The sequence below is a fragment of the Anabrus simplex genome, chromosome 7 (genome assembly GCF_040414725.1).
Source record: "Anabrus simplex isolate iqAnaSimp1 chromosome 7, ASM4041472v1, whole genome shotgun sequence".
Classification (NCBI taxonomy): domain Eukaryota; kingdom Metazoa; phylum Arthropoda; class Insecta; order Orthoptera; family Tettigoniidae; genus Anabrus; species Anabrus simplex.
Window position 1 is genome coordinate 170,971,275 of NC_090271.1, and position 25,470 is coordinate 170,996,744.

Here is a 25,470-nt window from a genome sequence, read left to right on the forward strand (position 1 = left end):
GAACTTAGTCTGGCTCCGTAGCGGAACGGTTACCATTATCTGACATCATCGGAAGTCCACGTTCGGCTCCCGGTTCTATCAGAAATTTAAGAATGACAAGAGAAGTTGGGATGTGGCGTGACATAACCATGCAGCTCACCTGCATTAGAGATGTGCCCGAAAATAGCTACTCCACCTCAAGAATAGGAGGGGTTATGGAGTGCAACTTGAAATTCGATTCAAACCTTTGGTCTCCCACTATTTCTTATTTTTTTGTGTAGAATACGTACCGTGTGATAGGTATTGTCGAATTTTATTTATTTATTTATTTATTTATTTATTTATTTATTTATTTATTTATTTATTTATTTATTTATTTATTTATTTATTTATTTATTTTATTGTATGGCTTTTAGTGCCGGGAGTGACTGAGGACATGTTCAGTTCACCTGGTGCAGCCCTTGTAAGACAGACCCTCCGGCGAAAGTGAGCGGCATCTGCCGTATATGGGAACTGCGTGTATTTTAGTGTTGTGTGTGGTGTGTGAGTTGCAGGAATATTGGGGAGAGTAGGAGCACTCAGTTACTTAGTCAGTGAAGGAACCATTTTAAGATTAAAGTCTCCGACCGGTCCGAGAATCGAACCTGGGACTCTCTGAACCGAAGGCGACTACACTGGCCATTCAGCCAAAAAGCCGGACCGTATTGATAAAATTAAATACCTAATTAGATTTATTCTTGACATGATAATTTGTTATTCTAAACAATTTACAAATCTTCAAGACCACTTGACCATGGGAAAGTGCATGTGCTCGGCTGGAGCCCCAGTAGCACGGAATTTGCCTCACGACGCCCGATTGCCTCACCTTTGAGACGCTCCCTATAAGCATATTGCCGGTCGACATCGGTTTTTCGTAATTATGACATACCACTCTATCCACTAGAGTTAGTCCTTGATAACTTTGGAGTCAATGTTTGTCCATATGTTGTGATATTTTGCAAAATAAAGATACATTTGGTTAATTTCGGTGGCTCGTGGGATGTGTGTGTGTGTTTTGTACCGGTCCCGGAGTTCGACAGGGTACCGAAAGTGTCAGCAGGCCTCACAGCATATGTTACGAATGAAGATCTTGTGGATAAAAGCAATACCGGGCATTGAGGCCCCATCCTTCCTACTTTCATGTTAAGCACCGGCTAGGCTCAGAGCATACGGGCCGTGGTCTGTCCGACGAAAATAATGTGGGCAAATAACTGATATATCCTGAAAGTAGGGTACATAGAGTAAGATGAATACAGTATTCTACTAAAGAATAATAATGTATTTTTATCTAATTCAAAATATAATTTATACACTGAGAGAAACATCTATGAAAAACCAGGTACTCGTACAGACATGAAATGCCAATTAAGTTGTTTGCGTGGCCAATTTAAGAGGCATTATGCTTAACATATCGCCTGAGTAATGCCATCAAATGTTTTGATGAGTTCGTTATTCACTCTTTCTTGCGTTTTAGACATTCCCAGGTCGTAAATACTTAATATCATCTATATGTCTCATTCTCTGATAAATGTTATGGATTCTTACATTTTCACTTTGATATTGATGTTCACACGTCATTACAAAACTCAATGACCTTACCTGCCCCTATGGGAAATTTACCGTCACTTTCCGGTGATTGCAGTAAAATAAATATAAATTATACAAATACACTAAATTTAACTCTTACCACCGTCTTAATAATTGATACTTCTAAACGAGTTATCGTATTTGTGAGAGTAATTAACAAGTACTTAATAAGTGTTCCGCATGAATCATCAAAATACCTAATCATGAAAAATCGTAGTCGCCTACTCCTAATAGTCATACAATCAAATGACTATATTATTGAATACTCATGTCCCACCGGGATGACAAACTTATTACTAATATTTACAATGTGGTCATCGCAAACGCTTGTGACAAGTCGACTCCAGAAATAACACTCCAAATATATATGACACAAACAACACTTAATACACATATGATGGAGCATATCTCTTGTAAACAAAGGCATAAGTACACTCAATGCTCTCCGGAGTCTGTGACCCCACAAAGGTCCTCAGGTATCGTCCTAAATCAAATCAAATCAAATCAAATCAAATCAAATCAAATCAAATCAAATCAAATCAAATCAAATCAAATCAAATCAAATCAAATCAAATCAAATCAAATCAAATCAAATCAAATCAAATCAAATCAAATCAAATCAAATCAAATCAAATCGAATCGAATCGAATCGAATCGAATCGAATCGAATCGAATCGAATCGAATCGAATCGAATCGAATCAAATCAAATCAAATCAAATCAAATCAAATCAAATCAAATCAAATCAAATCAAATCAAATCAAATCAAAATCTCTTTATTTGCAAATGAGGTATCTACCTCGGTGGCAAATGCTACACTAAAATACATTATTGTTATGCACTAAATTTTAGATTAACAAGAGAAGAAAATTTACCTAGAATACAGTATTATAAAATTTATGCTAACAATTTTTTTCTATTAAACACACCGCTCATCCTTAATAAATTGATATTGTTTACAAAATTCTACTTATAATATCTCCTCTACTTACAAATACAGTCAACTCATATACAGTACGTGGAAGTACTCCAAACAATACTATACAACTGGTATAAGATTAAAATTTACATTGCATTTATTTATTTATTTATTACCCATTTTGGAACCTAAGTAGCATAACGACCTGCTGCGTCTTAACCAGAGCCCCTTTTGCCACCACTTTTCAGAGTTCCTGAAGGGCCTTCACAGCTACCGTAGCGGTCCCAGGGCCCTCGAAGTCCCCACTGTACTTCACCCCTACAGGCAGTCCCCTACTTCGGCTGTCCAAACTCCTTAGACCAGGGGATGGAATTAATTTATTCACACACATTTTTTATTTACAATAACCTGCACTGGTCGAATGCCCTCTAACATTTCATTTATTTTCTCTGTTGCTGTTTATTCTCTTCTTGAATATCTGTACAGATTTTGGAAAAGGATCAAACACTACCCCTGGTAAACTGTTCCACTCCTTCACGTCTTTCCCATTGAATGAAAATTTACCCCAATCGCTTCTGCTAAAATTCCTTCTAATTTTATACTTGTGGTCAGTCTTGTCGATATAATTATTTTCCAACTGATGCCTCTCATGGATATCTCCCCATGCTTCTTCTCCTGTATAGGCTCTATATAATCCTGTAAGTCTAGTTTTCTCCCTTCTCTTACTTAAAGTTTCCCACCCAAGTTCCTTTAACATTTCTGATACACTACTCTTTCTCTTGAAATCCCCTGTTACAAATCTTGCTGCTTTCCTCTGCACACTATCTATTTATTTTATTACAGTCACGAGCGAGACATCGGGAAGTGCGGACGTGTGAATGAGCTGAGGTGCGCAATATGGGAATAACGATACAGCAATACAGGCTAAGAATTGGAAGATGGCATGGTGCAAGGCAGTGTTGGAAGGAAGGTGGAGTTGAGAGAGGAAGAGAAAATAGTGGTTATAAAGGACTGTTGGAGATTATGTTGTGTGCGACGGTTATTGCGACGCTGCTGGTGGTAGGAGGTATAGAAAAAAATCCGGGTCCAAACCAGGGACCGTTCGGCTGGGAGGAGCTTGAAGAGATCAAGAGAGTGGTGAAGGAAGCAAGCAAAGGAGAAGAAATTAAGGAAATGATGCAGGAACACCAGGCAACCCAAATGAAGGAGATGAAGGACTTAAAAAGTTTTATAAAAGAAGAAATTGGAGGTGTAAATGACAAGTTAGCGGAGATAGAAGATGAGGTAGGGAGCTTGAAAAAGAAGGTGGTAGTACTGGAAGAGGAATTAACAGCAATGAAGAGAGAAGTGAGGTTAGCGAGGAACGAATCAGCAAGAAAAAATGTGTTTGTGTATGGTGTACCTGAGGAAGGAACAGAATCAAAAGTGGAATTAGTATTGAAAGTGGTGGACATAGTTTCGAACAAAATGAAAATAAACTTTTCTGAAGTTGATATAGATGATATATATAGAGTGGGAAGGAACAAGGGACATAGGCCGGTGAAGTTAAGATTAATATCAACCCTGATGGCTGATATACTTCTGAGGAATGCTGGAAATTTGAAAGGATCGAACATTTATTTGAAGGCTGAGATAGAGAAAGAAGACAGGATGCGGTCGGATGTCTATAAGCGGCATATGTGGCGTGCTAGAGCGCAGGGATTGCGAGTCAAGATAGTGGGGAGGTGTCTGGTTACTTCAGGCAGAAATTGGTCGCGATCGTGGACACAGGAGGAACTGCTGAGGATGGAAAATTGTGAGGAGGAAATGAGTTGCAGAAATCGAGAGCAGGGCGACATCAGTACGGAGAAGGAAGAGAGAAGAGGGGACTGCGGTGTCAGCGGGCAGGTAGCGAAGACAGCAGAGTCCTTGGTGAGTCAGAACAGCCCAGGAAGGGGTGAATCAACAAGTAGGACACTAGACCGAAGTGAAGTGGATACAGGTAGTGAAGAGGTGACGGGAAGGGAAAGGAGTCAGGGTAGTGACTCAACCTCCCCGAATAGGAATAATGCAGAAATAAACCTGGAGAGAAAGCAGGCGTTAAATAAGGCGAGATCCTTAAGCTTAAAAGATCTATGGGGTGGGAAAAAAGGCTCTGGCACGGAAAAGGGGAAGGATGGGGGTGAGAAGAAAGAGAGGGGTGGGGTGGAGCCAAAAGGAAGAATTACGAGAAGTAAGGGGGGAAGTGGTGAAATGCAGAAGTATAGGGAGGGAGCGGGCGGAAATAAATAACTAGATATGGTGATAGGGATGCTGAATATTGAGGGGTTGATGGGGAAGTTAGGGAATAAGGAAATTGTGGATTTAGTGAAATATTTTGAGATTATTGCTCTAGTAGAGACGTGGTTAGGGAAGGGGGTTGAAATTACATGGGACGGTTATAGAGTAGTTAACGTGTTAAGGAAAAAAATAGGGAAGAGGGGCCGAAACCCAGGGGGCATAGTAGTTTTAATAAGAAATGAGATAGCTGAATGGGTGGAGACGTTACAGACTAGGGTAGAAGGGGTAGTGTGGTTGAGAGTAAAAATGGGGAAGGGGGCAGCGGAAGCAATTTGTCTGGCACTGCTTTATAACCATCCGAGCGATTCAGTGTATGCAAATAAACATTTTTTTGACGAACTGATTGAAGAAATAAACACAATTAAAGGAATGTATGTAGAAGATGGGATGATTTTATTGGGGGATTGGAATGCGAGAGTGAGCAATAGAGTACCGGTATACGAGAAAGAAGTAAAAGTAGACGGGGTACTGCAAAGGAAGAGTAAGGATAATGTTGTAAATAGTTATGGAGAAAGGTTATTAGAGTTATGTGCTCTAGAACATTTATTTATTTTAAATGGGTGGATGAAGGGGGATAGTGTGGGAGATTTGACGTATATTACAACAAATGGAGGGAGTGTGGTGGACATAGGAATAAGCTCAGAGATAGCGTTAAGGAGAATAACAAGTTTTGAGGTGTTAGAATATGGGTTGACAGAACATATGCCTATCAAAATAAAATTGAGAACGTTGGTCGCTGATGAGAAGGGAAAGATGGAGGAAAGTAAGGAGAGGTATAGGAATGGAGGATGGAAGTATGTATGGGATGATAATACTAAAGAGAAATTAAGACGGCATTTGCAAGAGGAGGGAGATATATTAAGGGTAGGAATTGAAAGGGCGGTAGAAGGGAATGATATGGATAACGTGCTAAAATTAATTGAACTCCCTGTATGGAGGGTGGGGAAGAAAGTGAGGAGAAGGGTAGAGGGAAAAAAGAATAAAATGAATGGATGGTTTGATGAAGACTGTACGAGAAAACGTGAGGTTGTAATGAGAGCCCTAGCGGAGTTTAGGAAGGAGGGTATGCAAGAAAAAAGGAAGGAATATTGTAAATTGAGAAGGGAATATAAGGAGGTATTGAATGAGAAGAAAAGAGGATGGAAGGAGGCGGAAGCTGAAAAAATAAATATATATTGTAGAGAGAAGAAATTTGAGAGAATTTGGGAGTCAATAAACAAGATTAGAAGAACGAAACCGGAGGGGAAGGGGGATAAAATAGGAGAAAACGAGTGGGTTAGGCATTTTAAAAGGCTTTTAGAAGGGGAGAGGAAATTGGGTAGAGAAATAGACAAGTCACAAATTGGAAGGGAACTGGAAGTAGGCATTACAATATTGGATGGGGAGATAACAAGGCAGGAGGTAATTACAGTATTAAAAAATGCTAGACCCAAGGCTGCAGGAGGTGTGAATGGTATTTCCAATAGTGTATGGAAAGAGGTAGGGGCAAATGAACCGATGTTGAGAGGGATTGTGAAATTCTTTAATAGGTTGCTGGAAACGGGGAAATTTCCTAGAGAATGGAGGAAGGGGGTATTATGGCCTATTTATAAAAATAAAGGAGCTAGTAGTGATCCAAACAGCTATAGAGGAATTACACTCCTAGACTCGCTATCAAAGGTGTACACAGGGGTTTTGGCGAATAGGATAACAAATTGGGCGGAACACTACGGTAGGATATCTGAGTTCCAAAATGGATTTAGGAAAGGATGTAATACAGTTGATAATGTTTGGATTCTGGACACTTTGATTACAAAGTATGTGAGGATAGCAGGGCGTAAATTATTTATAGCAGCGATTGATTTAGAAAAAGCCTTTGATACGGTCAGTAGGGAGGCGCTATTTTTGAGATTAGGGGAGGTTGGAATGTCGAAAAAAATGAGGGTGGCAATTGAAACTATTTATGAGGAAGTGTTTGTGATGATTAAATTGCAGGATGGAAGGTTGAGTAAGTGTTTTGAGTCAAAAAGCGGGGTGAGACAGGGTTGTAAGCTATCCCCGATATTATTTATATTATTTATAAATAATATTTTAGAGGGTCATGGTGGAGACGCATGGCAATGCCCTTGGGTAGGGAAAATGGAGGTTCCGGGGTTGCTATTCGCGGATGACCTATTGATTTTGGCTTTGACGGCAAATGGCTTGCAAAAAGGGTTGGACAAGGTAGTTGAATATACTAGGAAATGGTCTCTCAGAGTAAATGTAAGAAAGACTCAGATAATGGTGTGTAGGAAAAGGGGTGGGAGAAAGAATAAGGAAGTCTGGAGGCTTGAGCAGGAAGAAATTAAACCAGGGGGGAAAATTGAGTACCTAGGTGTAATAATTAGTAAGAATGCTTCTTGGAAAAATCAGTGTAAGAAGGCAAAACTTAAAGGAAGAGGAGCGCTTGCTGTAGTAGGAGTATTAGAAAAGAAATTTCCAGACGTTAAATACAAAATTCAGAAAACGGTGTTTAAATCACTGGTAATGGGCAAAATGCTATTTGGGGTTGAAGTATGGGGAATGGAGGAAGGCAGGAGTGAACTAAACCAGGTGGTGGCGAAATTTAGCAAGATCATGATGGACCTACCGAATTGTACTGCCAATGCCGGGGCCAGATTAGTCTGTAAAGAATCGATAGAGGTTGAAAATGCTAAGAGGGTGTTCAAGTACTGGATGAGATTGGAGGAAGGGAAGGGTGGGGCGTTAGTACAAGAAACGTTGAATTTTCAGAAAGGTATGACGAATGAAGGTTACTGGGTGAATAAGTGCAAAAAATGGTTACAAAAGATTGGATTGGGGGTATATGGAGAGGTCTGGGGGGATGGTAGGAATAAATTGGTATGGGAAAGGATAAAGGGAAGACTATTAGATATTGAAAGACAGAGCTAAATAGAGGAATGTAGAGAGAGAGTCTCTTTATCAGTATTAAATAAATTGGTGGAAGTAATAAACCCGAAAACGGAGTTTGAGGGTAGAAGGGATAAGAGAGGTTTGTATTGGTGGGTATTGGGTCTTCCGAGGAATAGGGGGTGGGTTGGTAGTGAGAATAGGGATAGATGTGTGTTATGTGGAGAGAAGTGGGAGGACCTGCATATTTTTAATCAATGCCGACCTTTGGCGGAGATAAAGATCAAACTACTAAGTAAGAAGGAGCTGCATATGGTAGGGGAAAGCTATAAGATAACATCTTGGTTATGTAGAGAGTGGGAGAAAGGAACGAATATAGCGAAATTCTTAAATGTGGCCAGAGCTATATTTATAAAGAAATTGAGGGAGTAACAGGGGTTGTGCAGATAATGTGGTTCGTGCTGAGGGAGAAAGGGGGAAGGCATTCTGCTCAGAGGAATGGATATCCGCCCTGAGCAAATGCGGGAAGGGTATCATGGTAATCATGATATCAGAAGAGGGGGCTGTAGTGTTAAGGGAAAGGGGGAGAACACCTTGCCCTGTGGAAAGGTGATCCGCCTGGGGCAAAGGGAAAGCCTGAGAAAATTAGGTAAGCGTTGAGAAAAAGGGAGGTTGAGTAGGTTTGAGGGTAGTGTAAAGCTTAGGTGGAAGTAAAAAAAAAAAAAAAAAAAAAAAGCGAGTTGACTGAGTGAACTAATGGACTTGGAATGGAGTACTGTCTGTTGGTGTGTAAATGAGGAGTGAAAAAAAATGGATTGTTTAAGTGTATTTGTGTGAGGAGGGAGTATAAAGAAGGTATATGTGATAGAATTGTGATAGATTAAGTGGGAATGTAGTTAAGGAGAAAATGTTGGCAGTATGGAAATTATGAAAGTAGGTCAAAAAAATTCTTTTAAAAAGAATTTAAATGGTGTAGATGCCTTGATGAGGGGTGTAAAAATTGAGGGATTCTTGATGTTTATGTATTAAGTTTAATAGGATGGAAGAAATGGGATCTAACAGTTTGATGTAATTGAGGTGTTGTAGACTGAGAAGACGGAGTGAACTAATGGATTTGGAATGGAAACTGTTTGTTTGTGTGTAAGTGAAATGTTTAAAACAAAAAAGTCAAATTGTTTTAAGTGCGATATAAAATGATTGTTAGTTGATGTTTAAGTCTGAAGCTTAATAAGGTGAATCGGTTTGATATATGAAGTGTGGTGCGGTAGGTGGAGAAGACTGAGTGAACTAATGGACTTCGAATGAAGAAAGTTTGTCTGTGTAAAAAAAAAAAAATGTGTTAATTGTTTTAGGTGCGTTGATGAGGGATTTTAAATGGTTGTTAGCTGATGTTTAAGTCTTAAGTTTTTATAAGGTGAGATGTAAATAGCGGGAGTAGTGCGTGAGAGGTGAGGGTGACGTATCAAGGGAATAGGGAGGGGTGGGGGACTTGACCCCACTCCAAAGAAGATAGACTTGAGCATGTCCGCACGGAAATGAAAAGGATAGGGAAGGTAGTGTGCTGACAAGGGACAAGAGTATGTGTGACGTACATAGCGGAAGTGTGTTGCAGGCCACCTGTTGGGTCTGGTTTCAGCCAGGGTGGCTTGTAACACATGATAAGGAAAGGAACACAGTGTTTGTCAGCGAGGGTCGGTGAGATACGATACCAGTTCTCACGTGGCAAGGCTGGTGGCTGCTGTAGACGGGTTGGTGGGCGTGTGTTCCATGCCAGGGCTGTTGCAGCGACCAGTCTAATTATTTATTTATTTTTTTAGGTGGTAGTTAGGGGTTGGGCTTTGGGTAGTTAGTAGTGCGGTATCGTCCTGCATGTGTGCTGGCTATCCGCGTACGTGTGGGATGATACTGAGTAGATGTAGAGGTAGTAAATGTAGTTAAGTAGTTTTAAGAGATATGTAGTTGTTATTATTGCTTGTTTTCCTTTGTTTCGCTCTGTCTGTCCTTATTGCCTGTAAGCCGATGGTGTACACTAGGGTGGGCAATAAAGATATGTATGTATGTATGTATGTATGTATGTATGTATGTATGTATGTATGTATTTTATTAGCTAATCTTGGTGAGGATCCCAAACACTGTTTGCATATTCCAATAATGCAAAAATCATACTTAAGTAACTTTTCTCCTTTAATTCTTTGTTGCATCCTTTAAGTAGCCTCATTATGACATGTAACGATTTGTATGCTTTCCCAACAATGTCATCCACATGATCCTTCCAATGTAAATTACTTTCAAATCTCACACTAAGTATTTGCACTTGCTATCTTTTGGGATAACTACCTCATCCAAAGTATATTCAAATTCAGTTTTAAAACCCCTGTTTGTAAATGTTGTAACAGTTGATTTTCCTCCATTAAACTTCATATTATTTTCTTCAACCCATTTTTGTCGCAATCTTGACGTAGCTACATCATTCTTTAACATTGCTCGAAGTGAAAGTCGTTGATCTTCTTCACCTGATCAGTCCATATGTCAGGAATCCTTCCTTTAGATTTCTTGACTCCTATTTCTCCTTTTAAAATGGACGTTTTCAAGATTGACTCTACTGTATTTTCCCTGGTTCTGCGACCAGAATTCTTTGGTTCAGACGGGATGACAAAGGTTAAGTGATCTTCTATGATCGAGGCATTTGTTCTTCATTCAGTTCATGGAATGCGCAGCGTTCTTCGCCAGCACCACATACCAAGTACATTTATGCGTTTCATATTGGACTCTTTGCAAGTTCATGTTCACATTCGCAAAAGAAGAATGAAAACAAGAGTTTCCACCAGTCAGGCTTTTTGGTTTGTTGCTATTATTATTCTGTTCTTCCAGTTCTTCATTACACATTTTATGGCAACTTTTCCAAGGACAACACTCCGTTTTATCTCCTCACAGTTTCTCGTGCTGCTGATGAGCGATAATAGATCTTCAAAATCATCCATAACCTTTAGTTCTCGTATACTGCATTCTGCTTAAGTTGTTCTGCTCGATAAATTATATTATCATTAGCTTCGACTTGTCAAGAATGATCTTTAATCCATACCCAAAACTTATCATATTCACCTCTTCAAAAATCTCTATCAATTCTCGTTCGTTGCTAACAAGAATTGTGGTGCCATCAGCAATGCGCAATTTGTTCACTTTCCTCCCAACAATCCAGATGCTTCCAATATGATTGTTCGATGGCTTTCCTCACGAAGTATGACGTTAAATGATTACTGGGATATCTGGATCCACGGCTAATTGATTGACATGCTGGCCTTCGGTCCGAGGGGTTCCGTGCTCTATTCCCTACTTAGCTGGAGAATTCAACCTTCGTTTATTAATTCCTCTTTCTCGAGGGTTGAGTGTGTGTACCGTCTTGGATAGGGCCTCATCCTCACAGAGTCTCAGATCGCCCACGGGCGTCGCTCGAAAAACCTGTACCGAGCCGCTCCGGAGGCCATACGCCATTAATTATTATTCTCTCACTTCTTTCTGCATTGCAATGCTTTTAGAGAAATTCCCATCAACTCTTACTGATGAAATTTTGTTCTCATGTGAAACTTTTATCAAAGAAATGAGATGAGTCTGAACACCAATCTCTGTTAGAATCTACCATAACTTCCTCCATGAAGCGCAGTTAAAAGCAGTTTTGTAATCTACAAAGAAAATAAGGACAGGAGTACAGAATTTCCGAGTATTTTGACTTATGCACTTTCACGTTGAGGATCTTTTCCCGTGTTCCTTTTCCTTCAACAGCTCCAGCCTATTCTTCTCATACGTGAGGCTGTATGCAAGATTTAAGACGTTAGTTTACGATATGCAGCATGGCCTTGCTTGTACGCCACATCAACACGATAGTGCGATAATTGGCACAGTTCTTGATTGATTCTTTCTTGTGGTTTCGGATGAATGGAGCTTGCTCAGTCTTTGGACATTTTCTAGTGTTCCAAATGCTGTATTGTTAAACATGTCTACGCATTCTTCTCACATCTCCTTGATCATTTCCCCTGATGTATACGTATTATCGGTTCCTGGAGCTTTAGTCTTCTTTAGAAGTTTTATAGAATTCTCCATTTCACTGCGCAGAAAAGCAGGCTCTCCTTCAGGAAAGACTGTTCCTGGATCCTCTGTTGCTCTCTGAAGCCATGTACAGTACTTCCTCTGAATATAGCGTAGTGTGCAATACTCTTTCAATCTCTCAGTAGCTGCTTCTGTCACCAATTAAGGTTCCCCTTTTCATCAATGGTACTACAGCCCTGAAGGACCTTGGCCTACCAAGCGACCACTGCTTCTGCCCGAAGGCCTGCAGATTAGGAGGTGCCGTGTGGTAATCACGACAAATCCTCTTGGCCGTTATTCTTGGCTTTCTAGACCGGGGACGCTATCTCACCGTCAGATAGCTTCTCAATTCTAATCACGTAGGCTGAGTAGACCTCGAACCAGCCCTCAGATCCAGATAAAAATCCCTGACATGGCCGGGAATCGAACCCAGGTCCTCCAGGTAAGAGGCAGGCACGCTATCACTACACCAGGGGGCCGGCATAAACAAATAATAATAATAATAATAATAATAATAATAATAATAATAATAATAATAATAATAATAATAATTTGTTCCATGGCTTCCGTGGCTCACAGCGATTTAGGAAGCGCGTGGTTTGAATGGGTGGACAAGGGATTAACTAGAGCATAACTAAACAAATTTTGAAATGTTATTTATTTCCTTTTTTCTCTCATTTAAAGTTGATAAATAGGAAATCTTATTGAGTAACAACAATATTAATGAACTCGTTAGCTCTAGCAAGTACAATAAAGGCCGAACATTAGGTACGAAATTTACAATTGTGAATAGCTTGGTTGATTTACATAGAAAATCGCATCATTGCTCTTGATAGGAATAGTATTTGACAAGAAATGAAATTAATGATCATGGTGTGGCACTTTCAAACTGTTACAGTCTTTCCTTCGAGAAACATTTAAACAGGATTTCTAGGAAAGGGTTTAAATTACTTGGCTTTCTGAAAAGAAACTGTGCCGAATTAGTTCCTCCTAGAAGTCTAATAACTTTGTTTTGCACTCTAATCAGGCCATCGTTAGAATACTGTTGTGAAGTGTGGCTACCCTCTCAGCAGTATTGGTAAGAGTCCAGATAAGGTTCATGAAATCGATCAGCTACAAGGGTTTGGGTATTTCTCTCTCTTCGTCCGATTACTTTTCTTTTGTGAGACTATGAGCATGAGGACATTGCACTCACGCTGCAGATGTGCCAATGCCCTCTTTCTTTGTAAGAGTCTGACGAATAGAGTGGATTGCTCAACATCATTGGAGCTGATTTCATTACATGTTCCTCGTCGCAACACTAGGCAAAGGTATATTTTTAATCTACGTAAAGTGAGAACTGTGGCTTGGGCTAATTCGTAGCTTGTGAGGGCACTAACATCACTGAATGAGGTAGGTGAACCAGTGGACCTTTTTCACTCACCCCCGTCTAAAATCAGACGTGCCCTATTAACCTCATGAGTGTAAGGCCCTATCTGTAAAATATGTACTCGTAAATGTTACTAAATGTAGTTTAATAATGTCAATTATTTAAGATTTAGTTTTATTTATTTATTTATTTATTTATTTATTTATTTATTTATTTATTTATTTATTTATTTATTTATTTATTTATTTGTCCGACCCGTTGGCTGAATGGTCAGCGTACTGGCCTTCGGTTCAGAGGGTCCCGGGTTCGATTCCCGGCCGGGTCGGGGATTTTAATCGCTTCTGATTAATTCTCCTGACTCGGAGACTGGGTGTTTGTGTCCGTCCCAACACTCTCCTCTTCAAATTCAGACAACATACCACACTACAAACCACCGCAGAAACACGCAATAGTGATTACATCCCTCCATATAGGGTTGGCGTCAGGAAGGGCATCCGGCCGTAAAACAGGGCCAAATCCACATGTGCGACCCAATTCGCACCCGCGACCCCACAGGTGTGGGAAAAAGCGGTTGGAAAAGAAGAAGAAGAAGAAGAAGATTTATTTATTTATTTATTTATTTATTTATTTATTTATTTATTTATTTATTTATTTATTTATTTATTTATTTATTTATTTATTTATTTATTTATTTATTTATTTATGTAAGTTGTTGTAAATATGCATATATGAAGGTCTCTAAATTTAGTTTCAACTTGGTTATTTTTTAGGAAATTAGTGTTATTTATTTAAGGTGTATTTGTTGTATATTATGTTTTATTGAATCATCTTTAATTGTGAAAATAACCTATTGATAAATAAATATATATATATCTATCTGACAGCAGGTTTTGCTCCGATCAGTTATACGATATAGGAGTCTGGGCTCCAAAAGGTACTATAGTTCAGCCTCGCAGAGGCATACATTTCTTATTGCGCACCAAGTTACACCTGACAATCCATCAGTGTTTACACCAGGCAGCCTCGAGGTGGGCTTATCTATTTTTCAGCAGATTGTAACTTTCTTTTCCCGAAGGAAACTTCACACCAGAAACAATTTTACACATAACAATAAATGTACAGGGGCATAATTGCCTATCCTAAGTGACCTTAGAGAAAAAGGAAAAGATTCAATATGGCTGGCCTTAATTAGAAAAGGTAGGAGGAGAAACACTTGCCCTCCTTATAAAAACAGGTAAAACCGTAAGTGGGCTTATGGCTTAGTGATACCGAGGCTAAAACTATTCTACAGCGGTGTGACTAAGAAAGAAATATTAGCCAAATACAATTAAAGGAAATTAGAGGTTTTTTAAACTACAGTCACTCAACGCCCAGTTGAATGGGAACCAATAGAGGGTAATCACTCTTTGTTCCCTTACATAACATATTCCCAAGTAGGGAATAGAATAGAGTCCTCAGACTTGCCGAAAATTCTACATTTAGACCACCAAATTTAGAACTTTACATAAATAAAATAGCTTGAAACCTTCCCCTCAAGCTATCCCCAGGAGCTATCACATGTTTATGAAAATTCTGCCATTACCTTTAGTTGAGGGGCCTTCCGAACGCCGCACGCGCCCCCACCTCGTGGTTCACATCAATACACCCTCCTCACACTGGAACAATTCACACATAACAGCATTTTTTAAATTTTATTTCAAAAGAGGCACCTGAGCCAAGGCTCATAATGTTGCAGTACAATTAATTACATTTGGAGACTTGAGAACATCGGCTTCTAGGACAAAAATATAATATACTGTACAATGAATAATAATATTAATTATATTTGGCAACAAAGATGAGATTTGAGAATATCAGCTTCTAGGACAAAAATATACTATACTTTACAATGAATAATAATAATAATAATAATAATAATAATAATAATAATAATAATAATAATAATAATAATAATAATAATAATAATAATAATAATAATAATAATAAGGTATCATAGTGATAGAAATCAAATATGAACAGCAATGATTTAGTATACTAAATCAGTACTCTATAGGCTTGGCATTTTTACTTTTAGAAAATTAACAAGCTTGGTTTTAAAGATAGGTAATTTAGCGGCTTCTCGAATATGCTCAGGAAGGCTATTGAAAAACTTTACAGAGAAATGCCATGAAGAATTAGTGCCATACTTAGAAGACTTTGATAATTTACAGTGAATTTTAGTAGATCCTCTTCTACTAAAGTGCCCATTATTATAGTCTTTTTGAGGGGAAGCTTCCAGAACTCTTTACTTATAGGCTGGATTCCTGTTTGCAAGTTTCTGATAGGTTGATTACTATTAAAGAAGGAACAAGCTGAAGTGTCAACAACATCGGCACATAAGAAGCAATCCTAAGAACCAGGTTAACAAACATCAAAAATACAAATTAATTTATCAAATAATTATAGTTTATCCCGCTAGATGGAGCTATTAAACCTATGGTAGAGACATCTAACAATTGAAAACCAAAGTATCTTGTCATGCACCAGTTCAAGTTTGTTTACGTAGATGGCCTTATACAAGGCGCGCAGTTTAACTGCGCGGAGAATGTGTACCCCCGGTATAATAATAATAATAATAATAATAATAATAATAATAATAATAATAATAATAATAATAATAATAATAATAATAATAATAGAATGTTCCCCAAGTTGCCGAGGTGTCGGAATTTAGCCCCACAAATGTTTTCTAACGTGCCGGGAGCCAACGACGGGCGCTAGTTGCATTTACTAGGAATTAAACTTGGATGTAACGCCCTGCTATGCCTTCGAGGTCGGCCACGGAATTAAAGTTAGGCATAGGCAAATGGACACTGAGATAGGAGCAGTGCCTGTACATTTATTGGAATGTTGCTCGTGACAAAGCTGCAAAATATGTTTTTCAAGATCTTCTTTTCTGACCTTTTTACAATTATCTGGGGTCGGCACTGATGGTAATTGAGCCCAGATTTACGGCCTGGTGCGCTTCCTGACACCAACCTCTGAAGAAGGATGCATTCATAATTGTGTGCATCGACAGTGGTTAGTACTGTGATGTGTTGGATGTAAATGAAGATGTGTGTTAAAAAGTAGACAAACAACATTTCCGAGCCAGGGACATTAACCAGACGCGGCTAAAGCAGTCTGGTCGGGAACCGAAGTCAGGGCCCTCTAAACCGGCACTACGCTGACCAGTCATCTGCCGGACTTGCCGATTCTGTATGATATAGCGAAACAAACCATCGCCTTCTGCTATGTACTACACGCCTTTCCACTCCGGATGAGATTGCGTATACTGAACTAGTGAACACTTTCTACACTACCTACCCACTTCTCAGCGCTACTAGGATGTTGGTCGGCGCGCTGGCAGGCACTAATTTCTTCTTCCTCCTCGTGCATCGTCTTTTCTAAAACTGTTGTCCTGACGTTTGTAGGAATGTGACTCTGGCCGAAGGCTAGGAATAGAGGTCAGTCTGATTGGTAGAGCGAGGAAACTGAGACTTCAATACTTTCCGATTGGATAGTCGTTTCATCATATTCACATTTGTCCTGTGGTTATCTGTAACCCATCTTAAAATTAAGAAATAGTTTCAACCTTTTTGATGACTGATAGTATCAGATTGTACATTTCAACACCAGACAGCCTCTTCGACAAGAAATAAGCAAAGGGAAGTTTGTAAGAGATTGATACACCACATATAAAAATGTATAATTAACTATTGGCAACAGCTGGCTCTTTTCCACTGCTCTCTATTGAAATCGACATACTTTCAGAACTGCCTACATTTCTACTAGGCTTGGCAAGTGCTCATGTATCCTTATGACCAAAAATGTGTCCAACTTCTTGACACATAACAATTGCTGCTTTTTTGTCATTTCATCAATAATGAGAGAGCACAATTCATTCATTCATTCTTTCAATTTCTGCGAGAAGTATTTCTTTGACGAGATCTGTCCTTGTTTGGTACGAAGTGTCTCCTATGTAACGACTCTATGTGCTCCTAGAAGGCATCTTGGATAAATGATTTCGTGTATAAGCATAATCCTTAGGAGAAATACACTGTCGGATAACGCAGTTTTATGCAGTTTTCTGACCAACGGTCTGACAGCTTGTTATAATTTAAAATTTGGTTCAATATGAATGAGGTCTTCAAGTCCTCAGGTGAACATTATTGTTTTAAACTAGTATGGTACTGATTGCTGACTAATCCATCTTCAATTTCCCTACTTCCAGATCAGCTTACAGCTTCTTTATTTTCAGTTTTTGTCGGCTTCAAAACACTTATTGGTCCAATTAGTCCAATAGACTTACTGGCACTATCTGTCAGCTGATCAGCATAACCATTGTTATCATAAACACCTTATTCATCATAGAAATTCTCGTTTCCCTTCCTCTTTTATCCAGTGTTTCGCCCTAGGTCATGTTTCTTTATTGGTGTCGCCTTTCTAGTGTTGATTTTGATTTTGGCATCTTATACTCAGGATATTTAAATGCGGAAGAAACAACATTTTTCAATTTCCTTATTTTTAGTCCGGGACGGTAACTGCTTCGGCAAAAAATAGACTACACACAAAGGATGTTCTTAATTCAAAATTTAAAACAAAACAGTCCCATAACATGTTTTTCAGCCACTTCTTTCTAGGAATTCTGTTACGGGAATTCCTGAAATGAAATACCTTTACATTTCCCGTTCTGGCTTTTGCAATACGGCACACAGCAATGCACCAATGAGTAAATAATGCATCGGTACCTATAAGTGAAAAATGATACTTTAATTAGATGATTGCCTGCTTTCATTTTATAAGTGGGCCATGTATTGTATCGCCGGCCCCGTGGTGTAGGGATAGCGTGCCAGCCTCTTACCCGGAGGTCCCGGGTTCGATTTCCGGCCAGGTCAGGGATTTTTACCTGGATCTGCAGGCCCTCGGACTGAGCAGCGGTCGCTTGGTAGGCTAAGGCCCTTCAAAGGCTGTAGTGCCATGGGGGTATGCATTGCATCGGCTGAATACACATTATTCTACAGTATGAGGTTATTTTGCTGGGTTTTAATTCAATCAAAGTAAAAGCCGGGAGAATTAATCACGACCTTAAGCGGGCATGCAGTTGTAGATACACATGATACTATAACATTTTTAATTTATGTAAATACGTAGACTACTATACGTACAAGTGCCTTTCACTATGTCCGGAATTACGATATATTCTCGTAGGCCACTCTGAAGAAAACTAACACTACAGTATTTCACTGCAAATCATCCGCAATGCGTACTATTACAGTATAAAACACCACCTAATTTCAACTTAAAACCACGGTCTCGGCGTTAAGCAATAGGTTCCCAGAGATGACATCCTGCTAGCGCTCCTACGGAGAATACGGTAACTATCACATGTTCGCTTGAAAGCACAGGGAGCGTGGAGAGTGCAGAGGCGTGCAGTGCGTAGCAGAAGGTGATGATAAAACAAAGGGAAGAAATTAACCACATGCGGTTAAAATTCCCCACCTGGCCGGGAATCGAACCTGGGGTCATATTAACCTAAGGCCACTATGTTAATTAGTTAGGGAGCCGTACAACCACAATAAATGTGGTTGGTGTCGATGGTCTGAGAAAAGGATCCTTTTTTTTAAAATTTGATACGCTTCCTGTCCTGATCACTGTTATTTTCTGTCTCAAGACTTCTCCGGGGATGATCTGGTGGCTCAAGCGGCACTCTTCTTCGTGGCTGGTTTCGAGACTTCGGCCAGTACCATGAGTTTCGCACTCTACGAGCTTGCCCTTCAACCTAAGCTGCAGGAGAGACTCCGAAATGAGATTGCAGACGCCCTCAAGGACAATGGCGGTAACATTACTTACGAACTGGTCTTTGGACTCAAGTACTTGGATATGGTGATATCAGGTAAGTCATTTTTCTTATCTTACGTTGTATCAGTGGCGTTTTCTCAGTGTGTGTAAGTTGTGTGTCAACGCCCAAATAAAATAGAAAGAAAAATAATGATTCCCTTTATTTAAATGTAATGTTACATTATAGTGTGTTTTCCTTTCGTTATCGTCCGTTGTTCCACTCCATACGCTGTTGTCACTCTCAGCACCGTCCGGAATCGTGTGCTACGCCGCTAAGGGGTTGGAGTATTTCCAACGACTCGGCAGCTTCGCTCCCTGGAATCGCGCATGTGCGCAGACGCTCTCAGTACAATGGACTCATGCTTGCTCAACCCGAGGCATTGTTTCAGTTTCCAACTTTTCGTGTGGTTTTTTTTTCTTTTCGAGTTCAGCGCGAGTGTATTATTGCTTATGCAATCAAGTCGGTGGTTTAAATGGTTGAATATGGGGAGTGGAAGCATAGTAAAATAATTAATAAATGTTAGTATTTCATCACTTTCTTATAATGTACTTCAGTTTTGCAATATTATATTATATTATATTATATTATATTATATTATATTATATTATATTATATTATATTATATTATATTATATTATATTATATTATATTATATTATATTATATTATATTATATTATATTATATTATATTATATTATATTATTGAACCCATGACCTTTGTGCCCTAAGAACATTATGCATAGTGTAACAAAATAATTAAAAGTTGGATTCTTGATAGCATGGATTTGACACGTGACGAGGGGGTGATTACCTTCGGTCCCACGCTCTGGGGTACGTGACGTCAACCACACGTGTCGACGGCGGAAGAATCTCAAGTAATTTTTATGAACTATTTCAAAGCGCGTGTACACGGCGTGACCACGCCAAGTCAAAAAAATATAGTGCCTATCAAAGGGGGTCAATCATCTCACAAATCGAACCCGTAAAAATTTTAAATGTCCATGAACACTACCGCCAGAAATGTAGCAAGCATGTAGTCACTTTCAAAACTCTTGAAATTGCAGTTTAGGTAAGTCAGAAAATTTATAGAAATTTTCTTGGCGGCAAAGGGAGAGATCCGAAGAGAGGGGGTAACTGCTATAAATATGAAGGGACGCCATGACGAAGTTTCCTTCTCCGGCATTTGTGATACAAAGCGGACGAAAATTGTTGAGCTGCTCTGCGAAATCAAACCAACGAAAGTAGACTGAGTTCGACTGCGGATTTTAGCCAGTGTGGCTAAGTCTTGACTCCATGGGGAGATAGTTTTCTTGAGAGAAATAAGTGTATCAGATAGGACGGTCAAAGTACTGAAATATTCTAATGTGATTAAGTAATTCGTGTGCGGGAGTAATTATAATCCATCGTGTGCGTTCAAGCAATCAAGTGAAGGGTATTTTCTTTTTTTTTTATGCTTTATTCCAGGAAACCTGAAGAAACACAATGATATGTACAGCCATGAATGTAAAAATGGCTAAATAAAATGCCAGGGTCGCAGGTGAGCCCTATGACGAACATTGGTGTGACTACATAAGGTAATGTGACTTTCCATCTTACTACCTATTATATCTCGTATCGTGATTGCTAAAAGTGTATTTGAATGGGGATATACGACGCAGTGGTCGCCCTACTAAGTTTTGGTAAATGTGAGAGTACGACTGAAAGAGTCATTTGTTTATTTTCCACTTGGATAAATTTTTGAAGTCTTGCGAGGGCCGTATAATGTTGTAAAAAGTTATTGAATAGGGTTCTGAAGTGATATCACGTCCAATGTAGATCGTCATCCGTGTGAGTGTACTGCCTGTATTTTGTGATGTCGGAGTAAGATGTTCATTCGACGTAAAATTCTTCTGTCTGCAATTTTGACGTTAATAATAATAATCCATGGTCACTCATTTTCAATCGAGTGGAAGCGCGCTGTCGGGTGAGAACCTAGGGGATGAATTTGGTCACGGAGAGAAACGTTTTTCTATGCCCATTTTAAACTGTGTCTGACTGACAAATAAAAGATCTAGTAGAATGTTTCAGTCATTTCTCGTAAAAATCAAGTTATTAAATACGATATCATTTATGCGAAGTTATTCATGAGTAATGCATTGTGCGATATTATACGTCGGTATTTCTAGTGGGGATTTTATTCCAGTTCTTGGTCGATGATAATTGTGGAGCTGGGAAACAGAGGTTAGTTTGTGAATCAGGTTGGACCTGTCATTGAAGCCGGGACACTGAAGCCCGAGGAGTGTTGTATATGAGTTGAGATGAGATGTGCGAATCAGGTTAGAGTCCTGTCATTGAAACCGGGATATGATAGCCCGAGGAATATTTTATAATGTTGGGAATGGAAAGAAATTCATAGAAATCCATAGCGGTATAATTGGCGACGCGTATAATTAGTGTGGGCATCTTGAAGCATATCTGTGCATTTTGTTGGGTAGAATATCGTATTTGTTTAATTATGTCGGCAGAGTTTAAAGGGAACATTTGAGAAGTCAGTCATCTGTGAATAAACCAGGTGGTTCCTGTAACTGCCAAGCGAGCGAGGGGGGTGAGACACCTCAGCTATCTAACGGGACAGGCTTGGTATTGAGACTGTATTCTCGGCCAGGAAAACGTTAAAATGCTGGATTTAGTTGAAAATTCATAGCCGGTAATGATCTAAGTATTGTGAAATACTGTAATTGGGGACGTAATGAACATTTGAAATCACGAACTTTGAGTATAAGGAACAGAGTAACCCAATTTCAGGGTTGTCCAAAATATAGAGCGATGGTCGTGATGATCGATTTGTCTGTGAGGGGTGTGCAAAATTCATAATGGTAATGACGAGATATGACATCGTAATTATATGGCGAGTTGTTTGGTTTGTACGTGGATTATTAGGATATCCAAGTGTTAATAACGGTTAGGATTAGATTAGATTTTTAAAGTGTGATATCACGATACGAGATATATAGCTGGACATGAATGATGTAACAAATTCTTTTCCAGCCAGATAAACATCGCAATATTGAATTCACATCACAGCTGCGTAGAAATTTGTGAGGAAACCAGAGTCCGCGGAGATAAAATTTGTTGTTTGTTAATATTTCGTTAAATCATTTAAATTTATTAAATTATTAAATTCAGTGAAACCGCATTTGAAATAACTTTAATCAAGCGAATAACTTGGAGATGCATTCTGGAAATTTTAGTTTGTTGTCTGGGGAATATTAAAAATAAAAAGTAAAGATTAAAGGGACATATCCGAAGGAAATGGATTTTACTGCCACAAAGTTTGTGAGCATTGCTATTGTTGTAATTATTGAACTTTGATTGATTGAGCAGTGAATGTGCTGGGGATAGTAAAGTGGAAACTTTGGTCATCAACCGATGTAACTTAATTGTGTTTAGCCTTCAGCCTAGAAACTTGGATGGTCAGGGGGTCATCAACCTCAGTGACTTAGATTAGGGCCATATGCCATTGTAGCATCATTTCCTTGCGGTCATCATCCACAATGACTTTAAAGTAACTTAGAAGATTAGATGTCGGTCCATGACATAGACGCAGGTCACATCGATTCAATTAAGGGTCCATGCCGTAGAACCACTGTGTGGCACACACCGATTGGACGGCCTTAATTATACTCAGAGTCCAGAGTTCGTGTTACGAGGGCTGGACCATAACGAATCACTATGATGGTACATGTGGTCTCACATGGAAGCCGAATTTAAGGATTTCCAGACTTTCCTTTCTTAAATGATTAATAATTGAGACAATGGTTTCTAGTAAGAATGCCCATCAGGCAATTACGTTAAAGTCTCACACCAGTGTTCTGACATTTATGTAAAAATGATTGTGGTGTCCAGTGGACACAATTGACTATGACATCGTTGACATAGTAAATTACTTCATTTCCCTGAATAAATAGGAATCGTTTAAATAGACCTTTCATTCCAGTAGATAGATTAGAATTAATGAACCCTACCGTTACCTCAGCAAGTGACGAAGAACCCGAAACGACCCAAGAGACAGATCTCATGAGCTTTGCTGATAGGTAAGGAAGGTAGGTATCCCTCAATATGGACCTAAAGAGTTCATTATATTATATTATATTATATTATATGCATACATACATTATCATTATAGACCGTTATGCCTTTCAGCGTTCAGTCTGCAGGCCTCTTAGAATTTACTAGATGACGCCACAATCCTCTACTTGCAACTAGTGCTGTGGCCTCATTTAGTTTTATACCTCTTATCTTTAAATCGTTAGAAACTGAATCTAACCATCGTCGTCTTGGTTTCCCTCTACTCCTCTTACCCTCCATAACGGAGTATTCTCGTAGGCATCCTATCATTCTCCATTCGTCTCACATTACCCCACCACCGAAGCCGGTTTATGCATACAGCTTTATCCACCGAGTTCATTCCTAACTTAGCCTTTATCTCCTCGTTCCGAGTACCCTCCTGCCATTGTTCACATCTGTTTGTACCAGCAATCATTTTCGCTACTTTCATGTCTGTTACTTCTAACTTGAGTCCACTCAGCTTTCGCTTCCGTAAATCAAAGTTGGTCTGAAAACTGACCGATGTAAAGATAGTTTCATCTGAGAGCTGACTTCCTTCTTACAGAACACTGTTGATCGAAACTGCGAGCTCACTACTACACCTTGATTCAATCTCACTTACTATTTTACAATCCTGGGAGAACACACAACCTAAACACTTGAAATTTTCTACAAGTTCCAGCTTTGTATCACCAGTCTGACATTCAGTTCTGTTGAATTTCTTACCTACTGACATCAATTTAGTTTTCGAGAGGCTAATTTTCATACTATACTCATTGCACCTCTTTTCAAGTTCCAAGATGTTAGACTGCAGGCTTTCGGCACAATCTGCCACTAAGACCAAGTCGTCAGCATAGGCCAGACTGCTAACTACATTTTCACCTAACTGAATCCCTCCCTGCCACTTTATACATTTCAGCAGATGATCCATGTAAACTATGAAACAACAAATGTGAAAGATTACAACCTTGTCCAACCTCTGTAAGTACCTTGAACCAAGAACTCATTCTACCATAAATTCTCCTTGCAGCCCAATTGTCAACATAAATGCATTTGATTGATTTTAATCTTCCCTTAATTTCATAGTCCAACACTATGACGAACATATTTTCCCTCGGTACCCTGTCATATGCTTTCTCTACATCTACGAAGCATAAACACAACTGTCCATTCGTCTCGTAACATTTTTCAATTACCTGGCGCATACTGAAAATGTGATTCTGAAAGCTCGTCTGTGGTGTGAAACCACACTGGTTTTCATCTAATTTCCTCTCAACCACTCATCGCAACCTCCCTTCCAAGATGCCAGTGAATATTTTGCCTGGCATACTAATCAATGAGATACCTCGATAATTGTTTCAATCGTTCCTGTTCCCTTGCTTATAGATAGGTGCAATTACTGCTTTTGTCCAATCTGAAAGTACCTTACCAACACTCCATGCTATTCTTACTACTCTATGAAGCCATTTCATCCCTGCCTTCCCACTATACTTCACCATTTCAGGTTTAATTTCATCCATTCCTGTTGCTTTAAGACAATGGTGTTTATTTACCATCCTTTCTCCTTCCTCAAGCGTAATTTCACCAACATCATACATAATTTTCCTCCCAATGAACTTGGCTGTTCGCGACACCACCAGGAAGATTTCCTTTTGCGTTGAGAAGATTTTCAAAGTATTCCCTCTACATCTCCAGTGATTCCCTGGGATATATTATGAGTTCACCTGAATTACTCAAGACACTGTTCGTTTCCTTCCCCGCCCTCCGCCCCTCCTAAGATTCTTTATTACTGTCCAGGAAGGTTTCCCTTCTGGTTGGAATAGCCTTTCCAGGTTATTACCAAAATCTTCCCATTAGTTCTTTTTGGATTCAACAACTATTTGTTTCGCTCTGTTTCTTTCACCTACGTTTAATTCTCTGTTTGCATCGGCCCTTGCTTGGAGCCATTTCTAATAATCCTTCTTTTTACGTTTACAAACTGCTCTCACTTCATCATTCCACCAAGATGTTCGCTTTATCTCGTCTTTATACACAGTCGTTCCTAGACATTCCTTTGCTGTTTCTACAGCATCCCTGTATGCCACCCATTCGCTTTCTATATCCTGAACCTGCTTACTCTCCACTTTTCGAAACTTCTCACTAATCATATCCATGTACTTCTGTCTAATTTCCTCATTCTGGAGATTTTCTACCCTTATTCATTTGCAGACAGATTTCACTTTCTCTACCCAAGGCCTGGAGATGCTTAGTTCACTACAGATCAGATAGTGGTCTGTATCATCGAAAAATTCCCGAAAACCCCGCACATTCCTAACAGATTTCCCGAATTCGAAGTCGGTTAAAATATAGTATTAAGAATCTG

The 25,470-nt window shown here is 39.2% G+C and overlaps 1 protein-coding gene across 1 annotated transcript in view; it reads left to right on the forward strand.

The window, feature by feature from the left end:
* The window catches only part of LOC136877417 (cytochrome P450 6k1), a 154,239-nt gene that overhangs the window by 105,486 nt on the left and 23,283 nt on the right, over positions 1–25,470 (forward strand). The window contains exon 4 of the mRNA XM_067151438.2: positions 18,855–19,076. Within this exon, the coding sequence (XP_067007539.2) occupies positions 18,855–19,076 (222 nt within the window). The remainder of the gene's footprint in view (positions 1–18,854; positions 19,077–25,470) is intronic.